The 25,053-nt window shown below is 40.3% G+C and overlaps 1 protein-coding gene across 10 annotated transcripts in view; it reads right to left on the bottom strand.

The window, feature by feature from the left end:
- Window positions 1-25,053, bottom strand: part of Pam (peptidylglycine alpha-amidating monooxygenase) — a 296,395-nt gene that overhangs the window by 88,730 nt on the left and 182,612 nt on the right. For all 10 annotated transcript variants that reach the window (XM_041631786.1, XM_041631785.1, XM_041631783.1 and 7 more), the window contains exons 6-7: window positions 18,116-18,201; window positions 16,755-16,838 (exon numbers count right to left, since the gene is read on the bottom strand). In XM_041631786.1, the coding sequence (XP_041487720.1) occupies window positions 16,755-16,838; window positions 18,116-18,201 (170 nt within the window). The remainder of the gene's footprint in view (window positions 1-16,754; window positions 16,839-18,115; window positions 18,202-25,053) is intronic.

Genomic DNA, 25,053 nt, shown 5'->3' on the forward strand with positions numbered 1-25,053 from the left:
GCTGCAAGTGTTCTTAACCGCTAAGCCATCTCCCTATCCCATTTTATTATTTTTAGGGGATATGCTATATATTTTGAGGAGACATATATTCATAGCTAGAAATCTGGATTTTTTTTTAAGATAGAAGAAATGGAGGCATTCCCAACTTCTCCAACTCATAACAGCAAGAAACAGAAGAAAGAAAATAACATGGGGATATAAAAAAAGGGAAGAGAGGCCTATTAAAAAAGGAACTTCAGGGTTGGGAAGATGGTTCAGCAGGTACAAGCAGTTAGTGCTTTTATAGATGACCTGGGTTCCATTCCCAGTACCCACATGGCAGCTCACGATCCCCTGTACCTCCCTGTTCCACGGACTCAAAGGCCCCTCTCTTACTGTCACAGGTTCCTGCATGCAGATGGTGTATGTACACACACCCAAGAACACAAGTACACATAGACCAAATGAATAAATCATAAATACATTTTTAATTACACTTGAAATTTGTTGTTAAAGATATGGAATAAGGATGTTCTCAGAAAAGCTTTAACTAGGTAGAAGCTAGGTCATCAGTGAAGTGAAGAAATTTTAGTAGGATAAATACCATGAGCCATTTAAAAATGTAACTCCTGTATTAGAAGCCATGGGACTGTGAAGAAGGTCACAATACGTCAATATGCTGTTTCAACATCATTGACTTTTATTAATAAAAACGCTCCTCTTGACTAGATCTGAGGCCAACTGTGTTTTGGAATCTTGACTAAGAGTCAGTCCAATAAGACCCTATATTTGCATAATGTATTGAGACCATTTTGCTTGTGCTAAATTTATGATTTCAACCCAGAATTCATTCAATAGTCCTGAGGGGCATTCTTTTGAGGTAGTTTCATGTATTCTTCCTCTCTCTCTATTCTCTCACGCTCTCTAAGATGCATAGTGATTAACCCCTCATCTGAAATGTGTTTCATATTTACAAAGAATTGAGTACAAGGCATCCATGGTAAAAGAATATTTCATGGATGTTGTTCTTTTGCACCGAGGGAACCAGTGAGACCTAATGGATTTCAAAGCATAGAGAGGAGAGTTCATTTACTAGATAGCAGATAACATTAAGGATAGCTCATTATATCATTATATTCCATTTTTAATGTTATATGTACATATCAAAAGCTTTAGTAATAGTGAATGTAGTAGAAATATTGAAATATAATTTTGAAAAGGACACATGCAATCATCAAGTTTAATAATGCACAGGACATCACTACAGGGCTAATGAGTAAGCCGCCACTCCTAATACGTGAACATGCAATGGAAGAAAGAGTAGTTCCAGAGTCCAGAGGAGGCTCAAAATCGGTGTTCTATCTGAATCAAATCTTGATCATGATGAAAGCCGGGTGACTGCTTCATAAGGCTCCCAGCTTGCTTTTTATGAGAAATCACTCTCTTCTGTCTAGCCCAAGATGGATAACCACAGCAAGGTATTTTATCAACTATATAGACTCATAGAATTCAGCATTGAAAGACACCCGAGAGAAGATGGATTTCAACTCTTGCCTTTTATATACAGAGGAACAAGAGGATTCAGAGAGTGAACGTTGTTCAAGGAATTCATGTACCTGGCAAAAAAATTGGGTATCACATCTAATTCTCCAATGTTAGTGTTTAATAAACTTATTTCCATCAGAGAGTTCTATTTCTTAGAGATTTCAAAGGCATTTTCTTTATGAAGTATCCCAAAGCAAAGATAAAGGACTCCAGTTAGAATGGCTAAAAAGCCAGTAGTACTTAAAGGCATCCACTTAAGCAGGAAGCTGGATCTTAATGGGAAGTGAACGCATGGGATATGAGGTTATCCATCCCAAACTATTTAGCTTGCTTTTCTAATAATAGCTTGTAATTCCTGCTTGGATCCCTGGCTAAGCAGTAAAGTAAGCGTGTAGAATAATGCATGACAATAGCCCATTCCATCTCAGGTTCTTAGAAGTCTGCTGGCCTCTCCTAGTTTTCCCTCTAGAGATAGCCCTCCTTCCATGAGCTCATCTCGTCCTGGTTGTTTCCTGCTTCAATAAAAGAATAGGTCAACCAAAGATCCTTAGGGAGTCACGGTATTGTTATAAACTATATCCCACTAATTAGAAAGTCCTTCAGAAAGACAGGAGAACAGATTTCAATTCCCTATACTCTCTCCGGAAGGGAAGGGAAGCGAAGTGAGGAAGCATATCCATCTTTTACTCTCCTAAGTCAGTTTGGATGATGGATACTTTCCTTATACAGCTATGGAAAATTAAGGCTAGGTCCATTAATGTTAGAAATACAAAGGGGTGACACCTTTAACAACAGGACTTGTGTCAGCAAGCTAATAATTCCAAACTCTATCATAGCTATCCTCCTTTCTTCCCTCCCTCCTACCCTCCTCAAATGTTCTTAATATAATCAACACTACTTTCCTGTATTGAACGTACAAACAAAAATAAATTAAAGGCGTTACAGCAAGTGTAAATAACAATACATAAACATTTAAATTTCTTGTGTTGTCTTCGTCTGTATCTTATAGCTCTTTGTTCTAAATTACTGATGTTGAAATAATTGGACAGGTGATGTTTTCCTGAGACAAAAATCATAGCTCCCAAGGTGATCAGAAGGAGAAGATCATTCAGAAACTAATTTCTGAAGCCAGGAAAAATTTCATAAGTGAGAATTCCTCTGAAAATCTCTTTGGGAAATGTGTTTCTTAACACACCCAGCATATAGTTAACTTAGCATTGGAACAGAGTGTTACCAATAGGGCCATTTTTTTAAAGGTATTTTTGTACCACTACATTGTACCAGTCTATTATAGAAGTTATTTCTGTGCAATTGGAGTTCTGCTGCTGAGCCCTGGCACGGACGTGAGAGGCTAACAGGAGAGAAAACGACTGTGAATGCAGAAGATCAGTTCCTTTGCTTACTCGGGGGAAAAGGCACCTGAAAGAACCCTGGTTTTACAATAGAACAAAACAAGAAAAACAATAAAACAAACAAAAAAAAACAAAAACAAGACAACCAAACAAAAACACACTCTTAATACTGAACAGGAGACAAAGGTAACCTGAGTCATCAAATTTCTCCTGGAAAATTTCTGGGTCCTTGAAAGCATACTCTCAGTACCCCCTTCCCGGACACCTTCACAAGGCACAATATGATGACTTCGGTTGTCAAGGCATATGTGTGTCTGCTAAGCAGAACATGACGGAAATACTGGCGCTGTTACACTGTGGTTCCAGCTATGCACAGGGTTCCTGAGGCCACTGAAAGCAGGCTTAGCAGACAAGTTTCAGTACTAAATAAATGAAAGCTATGAACTTCAAAAAGGAATTCCCTTTGAAGTTGTCACTGCAGTGAGTTAGCCTCTTTTGATTTTGTATTCACTGTTATGGGAATAGAAATTATTAGCTTCCATTTGCCTCGTGGCAAGGAAGAGAAAATGTACTTATCCAGCATTGAAGAAGACAACTTTTAGAGATGATGGCTTGTGTGTTCCCAAAAGAGATAAAATGGAAGGCATGAAAGCTCCCCACCCTACTCTTACAAGGGCAGTGATTAGAGGGTGTTCTTTGCTATTACTTTTTAGGACTGCAAATAAAAAAATGAATTCATAGCAAAAAATATCAATTTAAATTTCTTTTTTCCTCTTGGAATTATGAGCCATCCATCCACAGAACTAAAATTGAAAAGACAATGTGCCAATGCTAGATAAATCCAATTTTAAAATGTCATGGAATTTTAAATGTCCATTTTAAAAAATCACAAATCAGATGGTACATATGCAGGAGTTACACACACATACACACACACACACACACACACACAGAGAGAGAGAGAGAGAGAGAGAGAGAGAGAGAGAGAAACACATGTACACATATTGCATCGCCAGCACTTGAATCAAGAAAGATAAACCCTCTGTTTTTGTTCCTTTCCTGGGGCATTAGATTTTAAATTTCTATATTGTACAAATCTCATATTTAAACATTTATTTGTATCATAGAAGATATCCTGTGGCTAATACCAGACATATTCACAGCCAGCTTGTTCTCTATATTCAGGGGTTTTTGCTGGACAGCGTTGATTCTTGGTTATATTTTTTTCCTTTCCTTTCCAGGCCCTCCCAAATGTCCTATCAATCACTTTTCACTTCTTTATTGCTATTTTATTATGTGTCATATATTCATCTTTTAAATGGCATTATGAGTTTCTTTTGGAACTTTCCCAATTATTATTTATCGTTTCCGCTGAGACCAGAAACCATGAGGCACAGGCTAGGAGGAACCAGGCAGATGGACCTAGATCAAATAGGTCATAGAAGCAAAAGTGACTTGCAGAGATAGCATCAACGAAATCCTTTTACATAAGATTTGAAATACAGGACTGAAAGTATACTCCTCATACCAAATGCTCCATTTCCAATTTCTGAATCATCTTAAGGGCATCTTTAGTAGCATATAAAAAGTTTATCTTTTTTGCCCTTTGCAAGTTTTAACTATTTCAGGTAACAATGTGTTATTTCACCTTTGTTTAATCTACATGGTTAGGAGAGACAAACGTGTTTTGAAAATAAACAAATTTATATTTCCAAAAGCCACAATATAAGTTCAAAAATTAAAATATCAGAACAAAAATTCCTGGTGGTATTTTTAGAACTATGAATAACTGAACTTGAAGACTGATTAATAACAATAAACAGAGTTACAAACAGAAGAACACAGCAGTCTCCTCTCTCACATGGCTCCCTATCTCTCCATAAGCACTCCCCATATTTATAGTTAAGCTTCAGAAGAGGGAGAAATCTGCATGGAAAGAAACAGCCAGAAGGGTGTGTTAGGAGGAAGGATTAGGCTTATCTTCAAATGGGAAATAGAGTAAAGGAGCCCTGTGCTTCTCCCGAATGACTTCCTTCTAAGGAAAGTCTAAGAAAGCTGAGAATGTGGGCAAGGAAACAGACCAGAGTGTGAGGCATCAGAAGCTTGCCAGAGCATGTGTGCTCAGTGGAAAGAACACCATGGTCACCTCGGCAAGGTCGGTGTGAAACAGGGCTCTTGAAACTGAAGCGTATCCTGTAATTTTACATGAGATAATCCACTAGTAAGTTTTTTTTCTTTTCCCGGTGGCTTTCCAAACAGTTACTAGGAAGAGCTGAAACAAAAAGCCACTCTCTTGCAATTTAAATGGATTAATAGGGTGATATTATTTCCAAGTTTTGATTCCCCTTGGTAAAGGGAATTTGGGACTAGTGAAATGGTTCAGTAGGTAATGGTGTCTGCTATGAAGCCTAAAGACCTGACTTCAATCTCTGGAACCCACATGCAGAGAACCAACTCCTGTAAGATGTCTTCTGACCACCACATACATGCTGCAGCATGTCACACTAAATAAATGCAAGCAATAAATGACTAAAGGCAATATAATTAAGAAAAATGGAATTAATAAGTACAAATATGTCCAAAAGGTTGAGATAGGATAAACGAAGGCAAAGCATAGGCATTCTGAAAGCAAGCAAAACTACACATAATTCAAAAGCTTGAAAAACTAAAGTGCATTAAGAAAGCCTCTCCCTGCCCCAACGAAAAAGATCACTTCAACACTGTACTGTTCTATGCCAAACTGCTTTTTTCTTAAAATCCATGCATTACATTCAAAATGAAGTCTTTGAGACAGTCACTGGTATTGCAGTGTTTTACATGATGCTAAATGAATAAAAACATAATTACATGAATAAAAACCTCAGTATGGCCATTAAATAAATGTGTTGAAAATAAACAGTTATCCACTGGAATGAATGAGATGAAATAGGACCATTTAGTCTTTCATAATGAAGCTGATTAACAAAGTTGAAATGCAGGGAGGTAGTGAATCATAGAGCTCACGTTTTTAAGGAGACACTGGCAAGAAAAAAAATACTGACGGATAATAGGCTTCTTTTTGATCATTTCAGAGGGACTGAATACTCCTAAATCATTCATGGGGCTCATATCAAGCCACTTGTATTCAGTGAAGGGAACAGAAAAATAGGGAAGAAGATTTGATCTCGAGTCTTCTGAAACCAGTGGGATTAGCAAACAGCCTGATGGAGGAACGACCCGAAGGATAAGGGAAACTGACTCCCCCACGATCAGAAAGACAAGGCGCAAATGAAGTGAACTAAACTATCCTGATCTTTACACATAGTCCGTGTTGTTCATGAACCCACGTCTCTAGGTAATTGCAGCCTGAAGGGCTGTTCTCAACACTGCCTGTTACAGCACTTGCCTTACATAGGTAGGCCATGTACTTTGGCACACTTGCAAATGAGAAATACAACACAAATTCGATTCTTCCAGTTTCAACAGCGTGAACAAGCAGCTATAATACCCTGGGCCAAACACAACCTTTCTGCACATTGATGCTTATTTCGGAGAGGTGGAAGGGCTGGGCTAGGTAATTCCTCCATTCTGTGGCCTTTCCCCAGTCTTCGATATTTAAGATATCAAGCGCTTTACAAATGAATTAGGAGACAACGCACAGAGCCTACTAGCTCAACTGTTTTCTTTTCTGAGGAGACACAAATCTCTGCTTCTACACATCATTCTCAAACCATCTCTAAAGACTTGAGTTTTTCAGCGGGTAGAATGCTACCTTCTGGACCACCATTTTTTCTTAGAGTTGACTTCCTAGTTCCTTTCCCATCTAGTCTGTCGTTCATTTATTTCACTTAATTTTTTTAAAATATCACAAAAATTGAAAGTTATAACTTATTTTGGTCAGCTTGTCAAAAGGCTTGCCTTGGGGCTAGAGAGATGGCTCAGTGTTTTAGAGTGCTCGCTGCTCTTCCACAGGACCTGGGGTTCGGTTCCCAGCACCCACACAGCGGACCCTCAACTGCCTGTCACTACAGGTCTAAGGGGACAACTGCTTTCTTCTGGACTCAATAGTCATGCACTCAGTGCAAACACATACGAGTCGGCACTTATGCTTACACATAAAGGAAAAGCAGGTAAATCTTCCAAATGTTTGACTCGATTAGGTGTGAAGAAGGATATGTGTGCATCCCTCCACGGTTGTAAAATGAGGAGGGCGATCTCCGCAAATGTCACACATGCCCTCGAGTGGCTTTTCTCATAGTATTCGCAAACCCAATGTTCAGATTTTAGGTAAATGCCGAGACTAAAAAGAAATTAACTTTCAAACTTCTAAGGAAAGTGAGGGAAGAACCAGATAGTAATTAAATGCATTTTCTTCTTTCAAAATTCCTCTTTTCTTAAGAGAATTCAGATTTAATTAAACATATTTTGGTAAATGAAAATTATTCTGCTCATGTCCCAAACCCAAGAGACTGATACGACACACCTGTAGTGTAAGAAAAAAAAAAAGAACTGACTTCAATACTTATGAGTAATATTTGAGCTCTTGTCAAAGCTTCGTTTGCAAACAAAGCAACTGGAAAGTGTGTTAAAAATGTAATTTTTTGGGTCTAGTGGTATCCTGATAATCTGTAAGCTCTATAGCAAAAATATATATATGTGTGTGTGAATATATATTTACTGGAGGTTTATTCACAAAATATGTAGTGTACAACTTATAAAATTGATAAAATATACAATATGCTTTATTGTAAATTCCATATAAACAGTTGAGCCTCACCAATTCTGTTACTGGATTTTTCTAGACAATTTTCTAACTTACCTGTAGCTGTAGATGTGCAATGTGCAGTTACAGTGAGAATATCTACTGATTTTTGTTTTGTTTATTGAGGCAATAAAGCTATATGTTGGAACTGCATTTGGTCTTTAACCATAGCGAAATCTTTGCTATCTCTGGAAATGGGGGTATTATAATTATAGTTCTTATTTATTTTAATCATTGACCATAATCTGCACGGGCATGATTTTCCAGTATTGTACTTGCTCTAAGCAAAACGCAAAAGAAACAAACAAACGAACAAAAAATCCAGTATTATACAAGATTGACATGAAGGATTCCTCAGTCTGTTTCCATGGTGCAAATATTTACAGCATGGCTGATTTCCCATCACTAACACAACCACACTGAACACAGAGTCAGAAAGATATAAGCAACATTGCAATGGTTTTGAGCGTTTCTAGCACACAGAAACAACACGTGTAAAAGTGTAGCACTAATAGTAAAATAACAATAAGGTTATCAATTATCAATACTCACTGCTTCTTCTTAAAAGAATGATGGCTGCATATTTCACCTTACAAGACAGCGCCAGGGCACCACAGCCAATGCCTGACTGTGTATAGCATTTGGTAGGTCTAGTGTAATGCAGAAAGTTTTATTTTCAGCAAAGGAGGGTTATGTAAAAAGTCCTCAGATTAGATTCTCTTAGAGTTTGATTATGCACTTTAGAGGTGAATCTATTAGGGTCTTGCAATGCATTCTAATCCTTTTAATGAGACATTACAGTGGTTTGCTTAAAAAAAAACCCATAAAAATGTAGTATTAAAATACAGAGTGTAGATAAGGAAAGAGTTTGCTTATTCATCATGGATTGTAAAGTGTAAAAAGTGATTTGTTGGATAATTTGGTGGAATCTCTTAAGGTTCAAACACTCGGCGATTCAAAGTAGCATTTTTAGATATCTACCCCAAAATATTTGCTAACACTATCCACTGCAGAAAAGAAAATTATACAACTCTAACAGTGGCAAGAATTTCACACACCTGCATAACAGAATAAGCTTCAAACTGCACTGCCAAAGATTTCCTTTCTCTTCTCCTCCTCTCTCCTCCTACCCCCTCCATCATGTGTGAGAGTATATGCGTGCGTGAGTATGTATATATGTGTGTGAGTGTGTGTGTGTGTGTGCGTATGTGTGTGTGTGTGCGTGTGCTGGCTCAGCATGCCAGTGGAGGTGAAAGAGTAATCTGTAGGAGTCACTTTTCTCCTCCGACCTTGTGGGTCTGGGGGATTGAACTCACCTGCAATGTGATTTTTTACCAACCCTCCAGAGGAGATTTTTAAATAAGTAATCAAAAAGGATCTAAAAGGACTCAGCTTAAATACTAGGGTCCGTGGCAGCACACACTTTGCAGAGGAATGAGTAAAAACCGGTTTGGTGTATACTGCGGGGAAAGCATGTATAGGTGGAAGCTGCTTGGAGAGAAGGAGGGGAGACAGTGGAGGAAGCAATGGTGAGCAATCTTTGATTCGGTATCCCACCATCTTGGCACTCAGACATCAGAGAGTTGGGAGCACTCACACACGTTCAAGTGAAGTGTCCTCTTTATGCTGGGATGCAATCATTTTAAGTGCAGCTTCCCTGCCACTGATCTCTGCTCTATCTGGTTAAAAAATGCATTAGCAAGGGATTTTTTTTCCTGGGCTCACAATTTCAAAGCTTTCCCCCAATTCCCCTGTGGCTGCAGCCTTGTAAGAGCTGGAGAAGGCTGGATCCAGTGGAATGACAATTCCTCTGAAATCCTGTTTCACGTTAGGCTGCCGTGCCTACCACCCTTCCGTGCTTGCTCTGCTCCTCGGTGTGGGAGAACAGCATCCTCTTGGATGTATATGCATTGTGGGTCCATTGACCCTATGTTTAGAAACATGCAACTGTTTGAAAGAAAGAGAAGGAGGAACCACACCTAGAAGGATTACTGACAGGGTAGAACAAGGCTGGAGAGCAAGGAGAAGTCCGGACATTCTTGTTGCCATGATGCTACACAAACAAAGTTCTAAATCAGTTACCTGTGCATTCACAGAGAAATTAAATAAAAGGAAACTTAAGTGACAAGAGTCCAAATCTAAAGCACAAAATCAGAAGATGGGAGAAGGGCTGTTAAAGTCTTGCAGGTTAAAAACCATCTAAAGTACATGGCACTGGGGCTCAGAGAAGGTTGAGGGCATAACGGCTCATGCTGCTCTTGCTAAAGACTAGAGTGTGGTTCCGGGATGTTGGGTATCCCAGAGCTTCCAGTAACTTCAGATCCCAGGCACCTGATACTCTCTGGACATCCAGAGTCACCTGCAATCATATGCACTTACCCACACAGAGACAAATTATATATATTTTTTTTAAAGGCAGGCGGATCTCTGTGAGTTCGAGACCAGCCTGGTCTACAAGAGCTAGTTCCAGGACAGGCTCCAAAACCACAGAGAAACCCTGTCTCGAAAAACCAAAAAAAAAAAAAAAAAATAATAAATAAATAAATAAATAAAGTACACATGATCATGCCAGTTTTTCAGGCCCCCTGCTTGTTTGCTTAGATTATGATGGCTATTTTGTTCTATTTACATGTGCTTCTGTTTGACAGGAGATGACACGCACACAGATTTTCCTTTTACCTTTGCCTCCACGTAGTGCATTATTTGAAATGAAACGAGCTTACGTGGTAGTTTGACAACAAATGAAGCTAAAGAGAATACCGAAAAGCAGGTAAATGTGGACGATAGGCCCAGTTACGTGGCAACAGCCTTTGTACTATTATAGACCACGGGTTCCTGTTTAGTACAATGCACCATATCATTAAGAAAAGTGGGGAGGGGGTAAGAAGATTTTGAATTGACATTTATTGCCAACCTGCTTCATGCTGGCATGTATATAACAGCATACAACACATCACATCTGACAACTTCATAGACACATCATATATTCTCTGATGACTTCTAGCCAAGTTTTTTTTTTACTGAACCATTTTATTTTTTATCATGTTTATATGTATATTTCTCTGCATGGGTATGCACATGCGACATAGGTGCTCATAGGGGTCAGAAGATGCTGTGGGAGCTAGAGCTACAGGCAACAATAACTGCCTCATATGAGTGCTGGGAACTGAGCTACGGGAACCTGCAAGAGCAGCCTGTGCTCCGAACTGCTGAGGCATCTCTGTAGCCCCTATCTAAGATGGTTTATAGTACTTAAAAGAGATGAAGCCTTAGCTTTCTGGAAAAAGTTGCTATTAAAAAAAAATAACCATTTCCAAGGAATCCTACTGAAATTTTATGCCCTGATTTTACTAATATAATTTAGAAATGTGGAAACTAAAGTATGTTTTTAGAATTCACATCAAGTTAAAAAATAAGGATTTCTAGGATTAATTCACTGAATTTAGAATATAAGTATTAACTCAATCTCAGGAAAGTGGATCTCCATCTCTCCTTTCAGGATTCTGCTGCAATGTAGGAAATGCAGGTGTATGTGGAGGGCTGTGCTGACAGTGTAGGAACAGGAAACATCACATGACTAGAACCCTCCTCACAACACTGATTGGCAGGTGTTGGGATCTATGTGCATATGTCTCTGGGGTCTTTTTACTGTGCAGCCAGAGCTGGCAAGAGATGATTTTGGTGTCTTAAAACTTCTGCTAACCTAGAAAAGAGGGTTTTGCATTTGGGAAGAGATTCTATACTCAGACTGCTCTAACTTGAGATCCTGAGACCAAGACACTTTCAACCTGAGAAGCAACCTCTTGTTCAAGAATAGTGACCAATGCAAGGGAACCCCAGAAATAAAAAGTCAGTTTTTATAAAATTCCCCAAGACCAAAAACCTGCAGAAAATAATGCCTAACTCTGAGAAAAATCTCAGGAGAACTCTCTTTTTAGAACAAGACTTGACTGGAAAAAAATAAAGACAAAAGCTTATGTTTTGTGGAATGCATTAGTGACACATCCTGCTGCCATGACAAACAGGAAAATAAAAGAAGGGATTATTGGGGCCCACAGTTCAAGGGTACAGTCCCTAGGAGGGGTGGGTCCTAGAGCAGGACAGTGAGGCAGCTGCTCACAGTCTCCAGTCAGGAATGGGAGCATGCTGAATGCCCTGGCGTAGCTTTCTCTTTTCCATTCAGTCTAAGACCAAAACCCACAGAATGAAGTGGTGAACACAGTTAATGTGGGGGTCCCCACCTCAATTAACACAACGCAGAAATTGTTTGACGGCTCAGTCCAAGGGCGTGTCTCTTCAATGATTCTATCCTCTCAAGTTGACACTATTAGCCATCACTTAGAGAAGAAGGACAGATGGAATCCCTGTGCTACTATTTTCATTTCCTTAATGACAAGGGGTTGATCTTTGCTTTTTGCACAGTTGAACTGTAAAAAATAAAAACTGGTCACTAGAATACTTCTTACAACAATGACAGATATGAACATATATGTTCTGTGTCTAAACTCTAAGACCCTTGAAAAATAGCAAATATCCCTTTTGTAGTAGAGATAGCTATGACAAAGGATTCACTTTGGAGTATTTACTTGTTTATGTGGACCATAGTGAATGCAGCTAACATTCAGTGAATGAAGACTCATAAGAGAACCCCAGGTGAGCCATCTGGTCCCATTTCATAGTTTAAGAAGGCAATGAAGGCTGATGAGAAGCCAAGGACAATGGCACTAGGTTTCGATCCTAATACATGAACTGGCTTTGTGGGAGCCTAGCCTGTTTAGATGCTCACCTTCCTGGTCTTGGATAGAAGTGGGAGGACCTTGGACTTCCTGCAGGGCAGGGAATCTGGACTGCTCTTCATTCTCGAGAGGGAGGGGGAATGGAGTAGGGGGGGGAGAGGGGAGGGGAGTGGGGGGAGGGGGCGATTTGTGCGAGGAGGGGGAGGGAAATGGGAAATTTTTTTTTCAACAACTAAAAAAAAATAAAATAAACAACAACAACAAATAAAAGAAGGCAAAGAGCTGCCTACATACTGGGCAAAGTCAACAGAACAAGGATGTGCTACTATTAGGCTGTCTAGATTCAGAATCATTAAACTCTGAGATACGCTATTACCTATATAAGGCTATCATTTTCAATTAGACTATTTGTAATTTCCCTTGAAATATAATTTGTAAATAATTAACCAGTGTACACTTAATAAATCATTCTGACTTTCCCATCCCCCATCCTGGCTACCAGTTTACAGTGTTAGTGGCTTTTCTACATGCTCAAGCATGCAACTGGCCGGCATGACAAACCGAGACCATGATTCCAACACCTCTCGAGGGAGTGCTCTCAGACCCAAGTCTTACCAGGGCCATTACTCTCTAATACATTCTTTTCTAATTGCTTGCCACATCTCCCTTCTCTGGTAACGTCAAATTAATCACTAAGAGGTTGCCGGACATGGGGCTATTTCGCTCTCATATCTCTGGATGTTTTTTGCCTTTGGAAGGATCTTCCCTCCTGGCGCTTGGACATGGGAGCTCTAGTTTAGCTTACAGAGCCGTGCTCAGGTTCTGAGAAGCCTCCTCCCCCAATCCGCACCTTGCCTCCCTGGGTTGACGTGGCTGCTCTGCCTCTCTCCAGCCTCCGTTGATAGCATGCTCATCTATGACTTTCCGTGCACACCCTCCCTCTGTGTTTGCACTCCTGAGAGAGGAAACTCTGGCTGGCAGGAAAGCAGTGCCCTGCAAGAGCCCATGCCTGCCAGGGACTGGCATGGCGTTTCAAAAAGCTAAGCGACGTTTGATGAAGCTTTTACAGCTTCATATTTGGTACTGTTACAAAACAAGTTTTTCATACGATCTCACAGAACTCATACGCCATCGTTTTCCTACTGTGAGAGATTCTAGCCTAAGACTTTCTGACTGTAGTTTATGCTTCCTGACTGTCAATCATGGCCCCACAAGTTTAAGGAGGTTCTTTACCATCATTGAGGGAGGTCTGTTTCTTAAAAAGTCCTTTCTGTAAATGGGGAAAAAATGCTGGCTCGCTTAAGCCAAATATCTCCCCACTTTTCAGGAGGAAACCGAAATTTCCTGGGAGTGTTGTACTCTTTGATTTACAACATACAGAAAATATCTTCCCTAGTTCTTAAGTCGTAAAGTTCCAGTCTTCACTGACGTTGCTATCAGAGTAGCGGCTTTTCATATGTTCGTGCATTTCTGGGCACAGCTATACACCACACATATTGGATGCACTTTCATAAGTAGAAGATGCTGTTTTCTCCTCTTCTAATTGTTTATGAAGAGAAATGTATCATGTTGCACAGAACCTGTTTCAACAGAAGTAACTCTGCTGGGGACTCGGGCGGGCCTGAGCCCAGCCACACGCACACACTCACACACGGGGACCTGCTCTCAGCTGGTGAGACTGGAGTGCAGTGCCCTCACTGGCAGGTACTTAAGGAGGAAAAGGATGAGGAGTGGATGGGGCTGAGGGGGAAGGTGGAGGGAGCAAGAGGAGGGAAGGGAGGGAAAACAGGGATTGGAATGTAAAATGAGAAAAGATCATTTTTTAAAAAAATAATTAATAAGAAATACTATGGGATGAAAACTGTATTGTAAAGACATGTAATGTCATTTTAAAAGAAAGTGCTGACACAGCCCCTTCTTGCTCATCAGCTCTTTCCTCTTATCTTTCTTCCTCACGGTCCACCTATGCACACAAGCACACATAAGTACAGATACCCTGTTCAAATGTTATTATTTACTTTTGTTTTGCTAATTGTCTTTTTTTTCATGTTAATAGCTTTAACTGCACACAACTGTGACTATGTAGCTCATTTTAAAAACAAAGTCTCATCATTTAGAAAACTTTTAATATATTAAGTGACAAATTTTATGAAATGGAAAAATCATTTTCCAAAATAATACATTAATTTATAAAGCTTCTCAAACTGTATTAGGCTTACCCAAGTCTGGTAGTCTTGAGTTGTATAATTCAACTCCTATCCATCCCCAATTCAATAAATGGAAAACGTCCGTTTCCTTATTTCAATGAGATTCGATGCTCTCCCGTGTGCTCCCTTAATGTTCTATACCATGTGACAAGATCGTATCTACTGGCACTGAATGAATTATGGGAATTATTTTTTACACTTTTCTATTAGAGTAAGTGATACACTATTTTATGTTACAATAAGCTCTCTGAATATTAATGCTGGCTGTCTTTATACCTTTTATATAGCTTCTTTTGGAAAAACTAGTCTAGAAAGGAGAGAAGCCAGTACATGAAATTTCCCATCTGCCTTTTACAGTAAGAAAAGTTGTTTGCTTATATATTAAAATACCAGGACATTATTACCTTAATATTAACACTAATTCTAAAATGAGTCAGCAGTAAGAGATTAAATTATTAAAGTGTCATGCTTTTCAAACATCGGTGCCTATCATCCATTTTCTCTGAGGAATGCAGCCAGCCTCTGTCAGGAGTTCGAGAAAAATCTCTGAGGAATTATGTTGACAGCAAAGTTCAGTGTCTCACAGAGGGACAGAGAATCTGGTTTGCGTGTGTGTGGGTGGGTTGAGCTGGTCTGGCTGTGGGCCTCAGGGACAGCCTGCTTGCCATTTCCAAAACACGAGTTTCATCAGCGTTCCATAGGCAGCACCAGAAGCTGCCTGTTTAACCAAGGCCAGTTGCAGCATTCCAGAGCAAACTGTTTCTGGCTTTGTTTCTCAAACACAAACATTGTTTTATTCCTTTGCTTGCAGCAAAACCTTGCCTCAGCAATCTCAACTGCTGGCAATTTACGAGCAGGTTATGGGGCAGAGATGGAAAGCTATTTTGTGTGACTGGAGTTTTTGTTTATATATACACATATATACACAAATTTTGCTTGTAAGTTAGGATTGTACACTGGTCTACAGGTTCTCATTTAACTGATCACATGTCTAATTAGAAGTGTTCAGTTATATAAAATTACTACTTTTCTAGAGGAAGACAACATGGTGCTCCATTTCTGAGGGCTGAGAACCTAGGGAGTCTCTCTACAACATGGGGGGATCTCTCAGGAAAAGCTCTGAGGCTGTGGTTCTCAGCCTTTGGGTCAAATGGCCCTTTCACAGGTGTCTCATATCAGATATTTACATTACAATTCATAACAGTAGCAAAACTACAGTTATAAAGTAGCAACGAAAAATAACTTTATGATTGGGGGTCATCGCAACATGAGGAACTGTATTAAAGGGTTGCAGCATTAGGAAGGTTGAGAACCACTGCTCTAGAGTGTATTTCATAGGTACAGACAGACACCTGCTTCTAGAGATTGTTACTGGATGGAAATCAAATGTGTTTGAGGAAGAAAATTTGTCTGGTCAGTTATTCTACATATCACATTATGGAATTCTGGAGGAAGTATGTCATCTCAGGACAGGAAAACAGTCATAAGCCAATGAGAACTCAGTTACTATTTACAATCTCATGGAACCATGAGCACAAATTCAAAACATAGTTGGCGTTCGATACAAGCCCCAGAGCAAATAAGAAATACCACTTTTGGTTGCCTTGGGAACAGAGCCCATTAGTCATGTTGATGGCTCTTTAACAGGAGAAGGGGCATTTTAATGAAATGCCCAGTGATCACAGGTAGAGATACTTGTGTCGGATGATTTCGTATGCTAACCAGTGACTGAGACCAGTGCCTCAGTACAGAGGACGTGGAGGAGTGCATGCAGCGGCCGTGCGAATTACGCATGAAATTCAGCAGTTGCCAGATGGTTTGCAGAATCCGTTCGCTCTCCCTGTGGCTTGCTCACCATAAAGTAAATAAGCCAGTAGGTCCTTTCTCTGCTTTCTAATGGTATTGACTGCACTGAGTGACACTTCTGATAGGCATAGGAGCAAGCAGGTTAGACAAATGCATTGGACGCCAGCAAAAATGAAAGCATAGTAGGATGGGAGCTTGCATTGTGGAAATAACCTTTAGAAACAAAGCCATTCCTTCAGCAGTTGCAAATTAAAGCAACTTAAGGCAATTATCCCTGCTTGGCAGAATATATGGGCAAGCCTTCATTTTACTGCATGGATAATAGCCCACCTCGTTTAAGTAATAAAGTATTGAACATTTTGCTCAGTTCCAACACTTCAAAACTTACCTCGAAAAGCACTAATATCCCCATAGTGAACTTGAAGGACAAAGTATTTACTTCCAGTTTCTCCTCCAACTCTGAATCCAACACCTAAATCATTATAAAACAAGCAAACTGTCATGACGGAAGCTGGGACTTAAATGCGTTACAGTCAGGAGTCATTTTGTGCTGCTGGTCATGAAACCCTTGGCACACAAAATGACTTCCACCATATAAAATCAGCACACAGAAGATGAAAGAATATGCACTGGCCAGAGAATGTTTAACCAAAACTCTAAAAGAATCTATATTCTTAGTTCCCAATTTAGAACCAGAGGGGTCCCTGGTCCTTTAACCCAACAGACCACTCACTGGGAAAGAAACAGTGGGACAAAATTCTGTCCCTGTTGGCTGTTGAACAAACATATAAGAAGATTCTATTTCTGTTTAATAAACATTATGATTTACATTTTCGAAGTGGTTGTAGGAAAGAGAATCTTAGATGTATCTCAGAGTGCCTACTTTCCCTCCCACATAAAGACAGGGTCTTCAAAAGTGACACAGAGGAGACCAGCTAGGTCACACAATGCAGGCATCGGTGAATGCGCTTACTAGCTAGGTCACACAATCCAGGCGTCACTGAATGCCCTTACTGTTCATGTGGAGGTTGTTAGCAACATGTTTAAAATATACCTACTATTCACAGGCTGATAAAATGAATGTGCTCTCAAAATGTCAACACATCTGTGACAGACCTTCTAGGATGTTTAAGCCTGTTGGTGGCCACAAGGTAATGGGCAGAGAGATTTCTCGCTGATTTGAAGCAATGCAATTAATGGTGACAGCATGAGCTAGGGAGGGCTTCTCACCACAGCGCATGTATCCCATAGACAAACCGTGCACTCTTTTTAATATTCTGAAGCATTTTTGCAATAAGAGAGCATCTCACTATTCACTCAGACACCAGAGATGCTTCTATCAACAATTTACAGGTAAAGTCAGGAAGCTAGCTAAGTTTGACATTACATTAAATACCTAGGTTCCAGGACTTAAAAAAAAAATATTATTGCTGCTGAAACAGCAATTTATTTAATTTCCAGGGCTCTCTTGGCTCAGGAAATGTTCCTGCTGTCAAGAGCCAATGTGCCTTAGGCCAAAGGTGACCTGAGGTACACGTGATTATTTTCTAATTCAATACAAGCTGTTTCGAGAGCAAACTACTTACCAAAGAGGTGAGAAAAGTGACCAGCTCCCTTTCAGTACGAAGTAGGTGAGGCTGGCACTTTGAATTAGATTGCAGTATGGCTCACAGGCATGCGACCCTTTTAGAAAGGACCATTAATACGCTGATGAACACTAGTAAGACATACAAGACATTTCAGATGTACCTTTGGGGAGCCGGGTCGGGGGAGCATCTCTCGCCCAGGCATACAGAATGTTGGCTTTATCTGTACAGGTTCCTTCATCACAAAACCTGAAAAAAAAAAGGTAGCTGTCACACCTACTCAGACAAAGAAATATATAAACAGGTCCATGTTTGGGCAGGTATTTAAAGGTCAAACACATCAATATTTATTCATTGTATTTTTAGGCTTAAGAACCTAATGTTGTTTGGAGCAAGTTCTGACCAGAAGAAACGCCCAAAAAAGGGATGGGAAGCAATTCATTGTTGTGGATATACAGCCTATGCCTGCATACATTCTTATGTGAAATGCCCTCTTTGCAATCAGGTAGACAGCCAGTCATAATGCTCAACACTGTACTGCATAAGCAAACCTAACGAAGTGGTTCTCCAGACAGACACTGACGACAGTGACATCTACGTTTTGCCTTTTGCCATCAGTGATGCTGTGAACACATTTTCGACCTTATCATCAAATACGAGTCCTCAGAAGGATAAAAAAAAAAAAAAAAACAAAAAAAAAAACTGCACATCAACTTAAAGGGCCTTTGACTATACTACGCACAAACACACATACATACACATAGGGATTTTTGATTCTATTATACACACACATACACACATTCACACACACGCAGGACTTTAAAAAGATTATGGACACTGGCTTGCATTTATGAATTTTTCATGTGGCGCAAGTGCCACTTGGTGTTACCACTTAGTGTTTTAGCTTTCTCCGTTAAGCAGGGATATTTACCTATCGCAGCTATTCTGTAAATCAAATGAGAGATATAAGTGGAAAACTCTTCACAAACCAAGGCACTACATATTGTAATGCAGTGTTTAATAAAATGCTCACTTATTAAAACATTACCCACTGTGCATAGACGTCAAGGTGAGGGGAGCACTCACATGCAGAACCTCTCTTCAGTTCCTGCCCTGGGTCCCTCAACAGTTGTGATTCTTGGGGGTATGAATCATCCCTTGAAAACCCAACAGCTTGTATACGTAAACCCTTTTTTCAGGGCCATAATAGTGACGTAAGTCAGGCAAATGTTATACTCAGGACCTGTGGTAGACCTAATTTAATATATGATAAGTTGATGGCAAATCATATTGTTTCTAACAACATTATAACCTTCGGTTCATCCCATTATTGAATTAGATTTATTTAAAACATGGCCAGGCTACATTTTTTTATACTGCTTTATGTTTGTGTTTTGGAAAATTGGGGCCAAACAAGGTCAGAGGCAGGAAATAAAACAGACCATAAAGGTTGAAAACTATCAAGAAGAAAGACAAATACAGCTTCTTTGGTGGTAGCTGGCTTACAAAGATAAAAACATGGTCTGGAGAGATTGAAAAGGCAGGATGTTGTGGCTTCTTAAACAGATCTGAGGCTGCAGATCTGAAAATACAGAGGTTACCTCTACAAAAACCATTGGGAAATCCGTCTCTCTTTCAAACTCAGGCAGGAACTCTTGCCCGATTTTCTGTTACAAACAGGGATAGGGTTGGGGAAAAGGACATCAGAATTAAGAACGAGAGACCCAGCACCAGGGTGTCCCAAACATTATGCAGAGCAAATGTGCTTGCTTCTATAAATCAGGTTGCAGAGAGACTGTACAATGTGTGTTGTAAAACCCACCAACCAGTTGTTTCTTACTGCTCACTGTCAAGTACAATGCACTAAGGATGAAGGATCTCTACCATGTGAGGACTGTGTTTTGGAACAAATGTCTAAAACATCCTCATGCCAAACGTGTTAAAGGGCTTTAGGGTGTTGGACAGTGCCCAGAAGCATAGACATTGTCTTGGCTTCTTTGTATAATAGTTAAATAAATGAGACTGTGAGAGGTGATGAACTATAGATCTTACTCCTTGTAGGATATTAAAGCTTAAGGATTTCAGTGGCAATTTCCATACTTTACAACAACTACATAATATACCTTACACCGTGTGATGGCAGTGTTAAGATAATCACTTTCTCTGATATGGAAGTCAATTGTTTTTCCCTTGGGTTTTTTGAAACAGGGTTTTTCTGTAGCTTTGGAACCTGTCCTGGAACTAGCTCTGTAGAGCAGGCTGGCCTCAAACTCACAGAGATCCGTCTTCCTCTGCCTCCCAAGCGCCAGGATTAAAGGCGTGCGCCACCAACACCCGTCATGGAACTTAATTTTCAACAGAGAAGCAGATGGACGTATAACGGAGAACATAGTAAGAATACACTCCACTTCCAGGCCAAGTTCTAGTTTTCCTTGTCAGGGAGGCCTCCTCTGACTCCATCACAAATTTCTCTTCTTTAACTATAGTACCACACCAAGCCTTGGCTTCACCATCCATCTCTTTAACCAGAACAGGAGTGTGAGTTTAGAGACAAAGCCTTCTGTCCTGTTTTCACAGAACCTGTGAGTCTGCCTGGCGGTTAGCAAAGAGGTGGTGCCGTTTGCTTCCTTCACTTTACATGTTCAGACACTTCATCGAGTTGACTAAAAGGATACTGCATTGTCACATGTGAAATAATAATTAAAAATTTACGATAAAAGCAAAATTCAAGCCCCAGCACATTTGAAACATTACTTGCCCGGCTTCTCTTCACTCTCTTAGGAATGCTGTAAACTGGCTTCACTTTGAAACCCAGGGAGTCAGTCAGTTCAAGCAAGTGCAAAGGTCACACAGCGAAGCCACAGAGCATAGTTCCGGCTGCCACTCTTTCTTTCATCACAACTCACGAGACTGATTTACAGGCAGAGACTATCTTAGGGAGATAAACGTTACTGATACCATCATACCTGAAGGGAAAACGTGGACACGCAGTTCTAAAATCAAATTTCAGGCGGAACAAACTGCTCTGACCCAGTCACAACATCAAACAATTTCACGTTCTACTTTCGTCAGGTCTGAGAGAATAACAACTTCCAAACCGTATCTTGGGACTACAGAGATGACCCAGTGGTTAGGAATACTTGCTGCTCTTCCATAAAAGCCTATGTTCAGTTCCTAGCACCCACACTGGGCTCATAGCCACTCATAATTCCAGTCCCAGCACACCTGACAAACTTTTCTGGCTTTCATGGGAACCCGCGTGTGTGTATGTGTGTGTGTGTGTATAACCACACACACACAGACACACACACACACACACAGACACACACACACACACACACACACACACTTAGCTTGAGGCTGGAGAGATGGTTCACTGGTTAAGAGTGCTGACTTTTCTCTCAGAGGACCTGAGTTCGGTTCGCAGCATTTGCATGACAGCTCACAAACAGACTCCAGTTCCGGAGAATCTTACACCCTCTTCTTGCTTCTCTGCATACTGGAGGTTTCTCTCCTGCCTGCCAATTCCCAAATCTCTACTCTGAGGTTTAATATTAATTACAAACTGTTTGGCCAATGGCTCAGGTTTATTACCAACTAGCTTTTACAACTTAAATTAATCCATTTCTAGTAATTTATTTATTGCTGCGTGGCCGTGTTGTTACCTCACATCTTGCTTCTCTGGAGGTTGCTGGCATCTCCCTGACTCTGTCTTTTTTTCTCCCTGTATCTCTGCCTGACTCAATTTTACTTGGCTATTGGCCAAATCAGCTTCTTTATTAATTAATAGTAATGAAACATATTCACAGCATACAGAGGAACATCCCACATCATCTTTGAGCACTGCTCACAGGGAGTCCATGTACAGACAGGCATGCAGGCAAAAGACCCACACACATAATTGTTTTGAAATCTTAGCATAATTAAAAACAATGTCCATATATATTTTTAAAATGTATTCAATACATGACTAAGTGATGCTGACTCACAGAAAAATATCAAGATACTGAAAATAATCTTAAACCTAACGACTGTGAGAACTAAATGAAGAAAGTAAATTGAGAGAGCAAGAGAGATGACTTTTGTTGATGGCACAAAACAGTTTTACATTCTATTAACAAAAAATGATATTGATAGTTTAAAGGGAGGGGGGAAACAGTTAACATTTGAAGTGAAGATGGCTCTGGGTTCTTGGATCTTCCCTATGGAAACCTTTCACCTCAGATGGCATGGAGGTCTCTGACTGTGCCAAGCATGGAAGAGAGCAGTCTTGTCATGTTGAATTATCCCTATAAAGTATGAGTGACTATTAAAGCACCCCCTGGTTGTATCTGTTAAGGGCTACTTGAAACCTAAGGTTACTTAGGCAAGGTGGGAAAGGATACCTTATCATTTCTTTTGGATAAAATAATGAAGCCCAAGATGTCAGGTCTTGAAGTTAAATTTGCATAGTTTTATGAGGTTAGTGTATACTGTCAATGTGATGGGATCTGGAATTGCCTGGGAAGCAGCTTCCAGGCACAACTGTGTGGACTTCTTTAGCCTCTGGGCATGCTTGCGAGAGACGATTTTTATCAGGTGTACTGGCTCATTTTAGCTGCCATTTGCACCATCTTAGGCAGGGGACTCACCATTCATCACTCTGCTTCTGATGTGACCAGAGGCTTCCAGCTCCTATTGCCTTGACTTCCCTGCCATATGGATATGCCCTGACCTGTGAGTTGGAATATATCCCCTTCCCCTGAGATGCTTTTGTAACGGAATTTATTACATCAAGAGAAAAAAAAAATAGAGGCAGGTTGTAAATTCCAACTGCAATGCATTAGGTATCCAGTGCCCACAGCCAGAAAAGTTAACATCAGCTTGGAAGTGGGTTTCATTTTTGTTTCTTTTATTTTTAGAAACACAACATAATAACCAATGGCATAATGTTTCTGCCAATTCAGATAATTCCATGTGAACGTTAGGATAGTTATGCATTTGCACAGTAATTCAAAGAATACTTAATAAGCTAAATAAGAATGGGGCAGCTTGATGAACAACATCATAGGAACAGCCCCTGAGACCCCTTCACCCCAGTGAGAAAGCCAATTAAGTCTGTAAGGCTAGAGGGAATGAAGCACAATTTCTCAGTGCAAACCAAGCCATCCTTCCATGGAGGCTCTACAACAAGAACTGTACACCACAGAGCTTACTCTTTCATAGTCCAATAAGGCAGGATTAGAAGCCCCGTTTAAGCAGGGTGTGGTGGTGCAGGCCTTTGATCTCTGGATAGGCAGGCAGTTGTCTGAGTTCAAGGCCAACCTAGTCTACAACCGAGTTCCAGGATATTCAGGACTGTTACACAGAGAATTCCTGTCTTCAAAGTGAAACAAAAAACGTCCAGGGACAACTACTAAGGAAAATTTGAACCCAAGATGCTCAGTAACATTTTATGGTATAATGTCACTACTTTGTTTAACTCGAATGCTGGTGTTGTAAGGAAAGATAATCAAAATCACACAGGGTGTTTTATTTAAAAGTATTTATTTTATGTGTTTGGCTGTTTTAATTGCAGTGTCAGTGTTGAAGAGCTTGTCTGATCCCTTGGAACTGAAGGCACTGAGAGTTGTGAGCTGCCATGTGCATGCTGGGAATTGAAGTCAGGTCCTCTGGAAGACCATCTAGTGCTCTTAACTGCTGAACCATCTCTCTAGCTCCCTCAATCTCTTTTTGAAACTGTCAAAAATGGTTGTAGTCATGGCACTAGTAACCCGAGTAAATGCTAAGAGGCTCCTTCCACCAACTCTATCACTTCAGTTATTAGCCAAGGAACATAAGCACTGTTCATTCAGAGTTAGAACAGATACCAACCGTGTTTTAACCAGTGGATATGTGTTTTCCATCCTCATACAACTCAGTTACAATATTAAGGTAAAAGAAACGTGGTGGAAGAGGATAAGGATGCAGCTCAGTTGGTAGAGTAGGTACTTGCCTAGCTTGTAAGAGGGCAAAGATTCAATTCCTAAGTAACAAAAGCACAACTAGTGGTCTTAACCCTAGCACTCAAAAGATAGGGTTAAGAACCAGGGCAAGGTCAGCAAGGAGTAGAGACCCTGCCCAGATAAACAGATAAACAATGAATAAAGGGAGGCAGAGACAGTTGATTCCAGTCCAGGAAAATCTGTGACAAAAGATTGCAAGTAAATGCACATCATATAGTGCCTAACATGAAGTGGGTTTGGGAGGTTTGCTGTTTTCGTTTTGCTGAGAGGGGTTCTCTATCTGTCAATTTTTTAGAAGTTTCAATGGCAGAAGAAACAAAGAAGGCACTGCGGGGAACACTTGGAATGCTGCTAGGAGGTGTTCAATGTACCCGGGATGCAGAGAAGCTGCAACAGGCAGTGTAGGCAAACCCAGCTCTCAAGAAATCCTTATGGTCTGGAGGCAAGCAGCAGAACTGGGGCCTTCCCTAGCAAACGTCCTCACTAAGGTAAAAAGACACTTGGTTACTGGTGAGTAACCAAGCAGAGTGTGCTACACACAGGCACATATGTGCTCTAGCTACTTGTGTTTCTTCCTCAGCATCCGCAACCCTGCGGAGAGGGTGGCATTTAAAAAGACACAGCAGGTGGTTAATAAATAGAAGCAGTTGAAAGGGATTTCAGCTAATACTTCAGAGGATGGGGAAGCACTCTACTTCTTTAGCTGGAGAATGATGCAAAGTTAGAACAGCTGGAAATGGCCTCCTTTAGCCAGCTGGGACTCGCCTGTTTAAAAAAACATCAAACAACTTGTACAAGCCATCACTGACTCCAAAAGATGAGTTGGTCATAAGTATTAGTAGGAGTAGTTTAAAAATTCATTATAAGAACTAAATATAGTTTTAGCTATGCACAGACAGCCATGCAGGAGGCTGGACATTAAAAGCCCACGAACTCTAACGGCCTAACATTTTGGTGGGTTTGGTCACATAGACAGTTTAACCGATGCAGAAATAACATAAAAGTGTTCATATCAGCAGAGTACTGTACAATAGTTGAAGTATAGAGCACATAATTATTACCTGCAGCCTCTCGGTATTGTTCCCTCAATATTCTGAAGACAAAAAAAAAATCTTAA

Source organism: Microtus oregoni, unplaced genomic scaffold (genome assembly GCF_018167655.1).
Source record: "Microtus oregoni isolate MIOR12 unplaced genomic scaffold, Mior012 000038F_ref0000394, whole genome shotgun sequence".
Taxonomy (NCBI): domain Eukaryota; kingdom Metazoa; phylum Chordata; class Mammalia; order Rodentia; family Cricetidae; genus Microtus; species Microtus oregoni.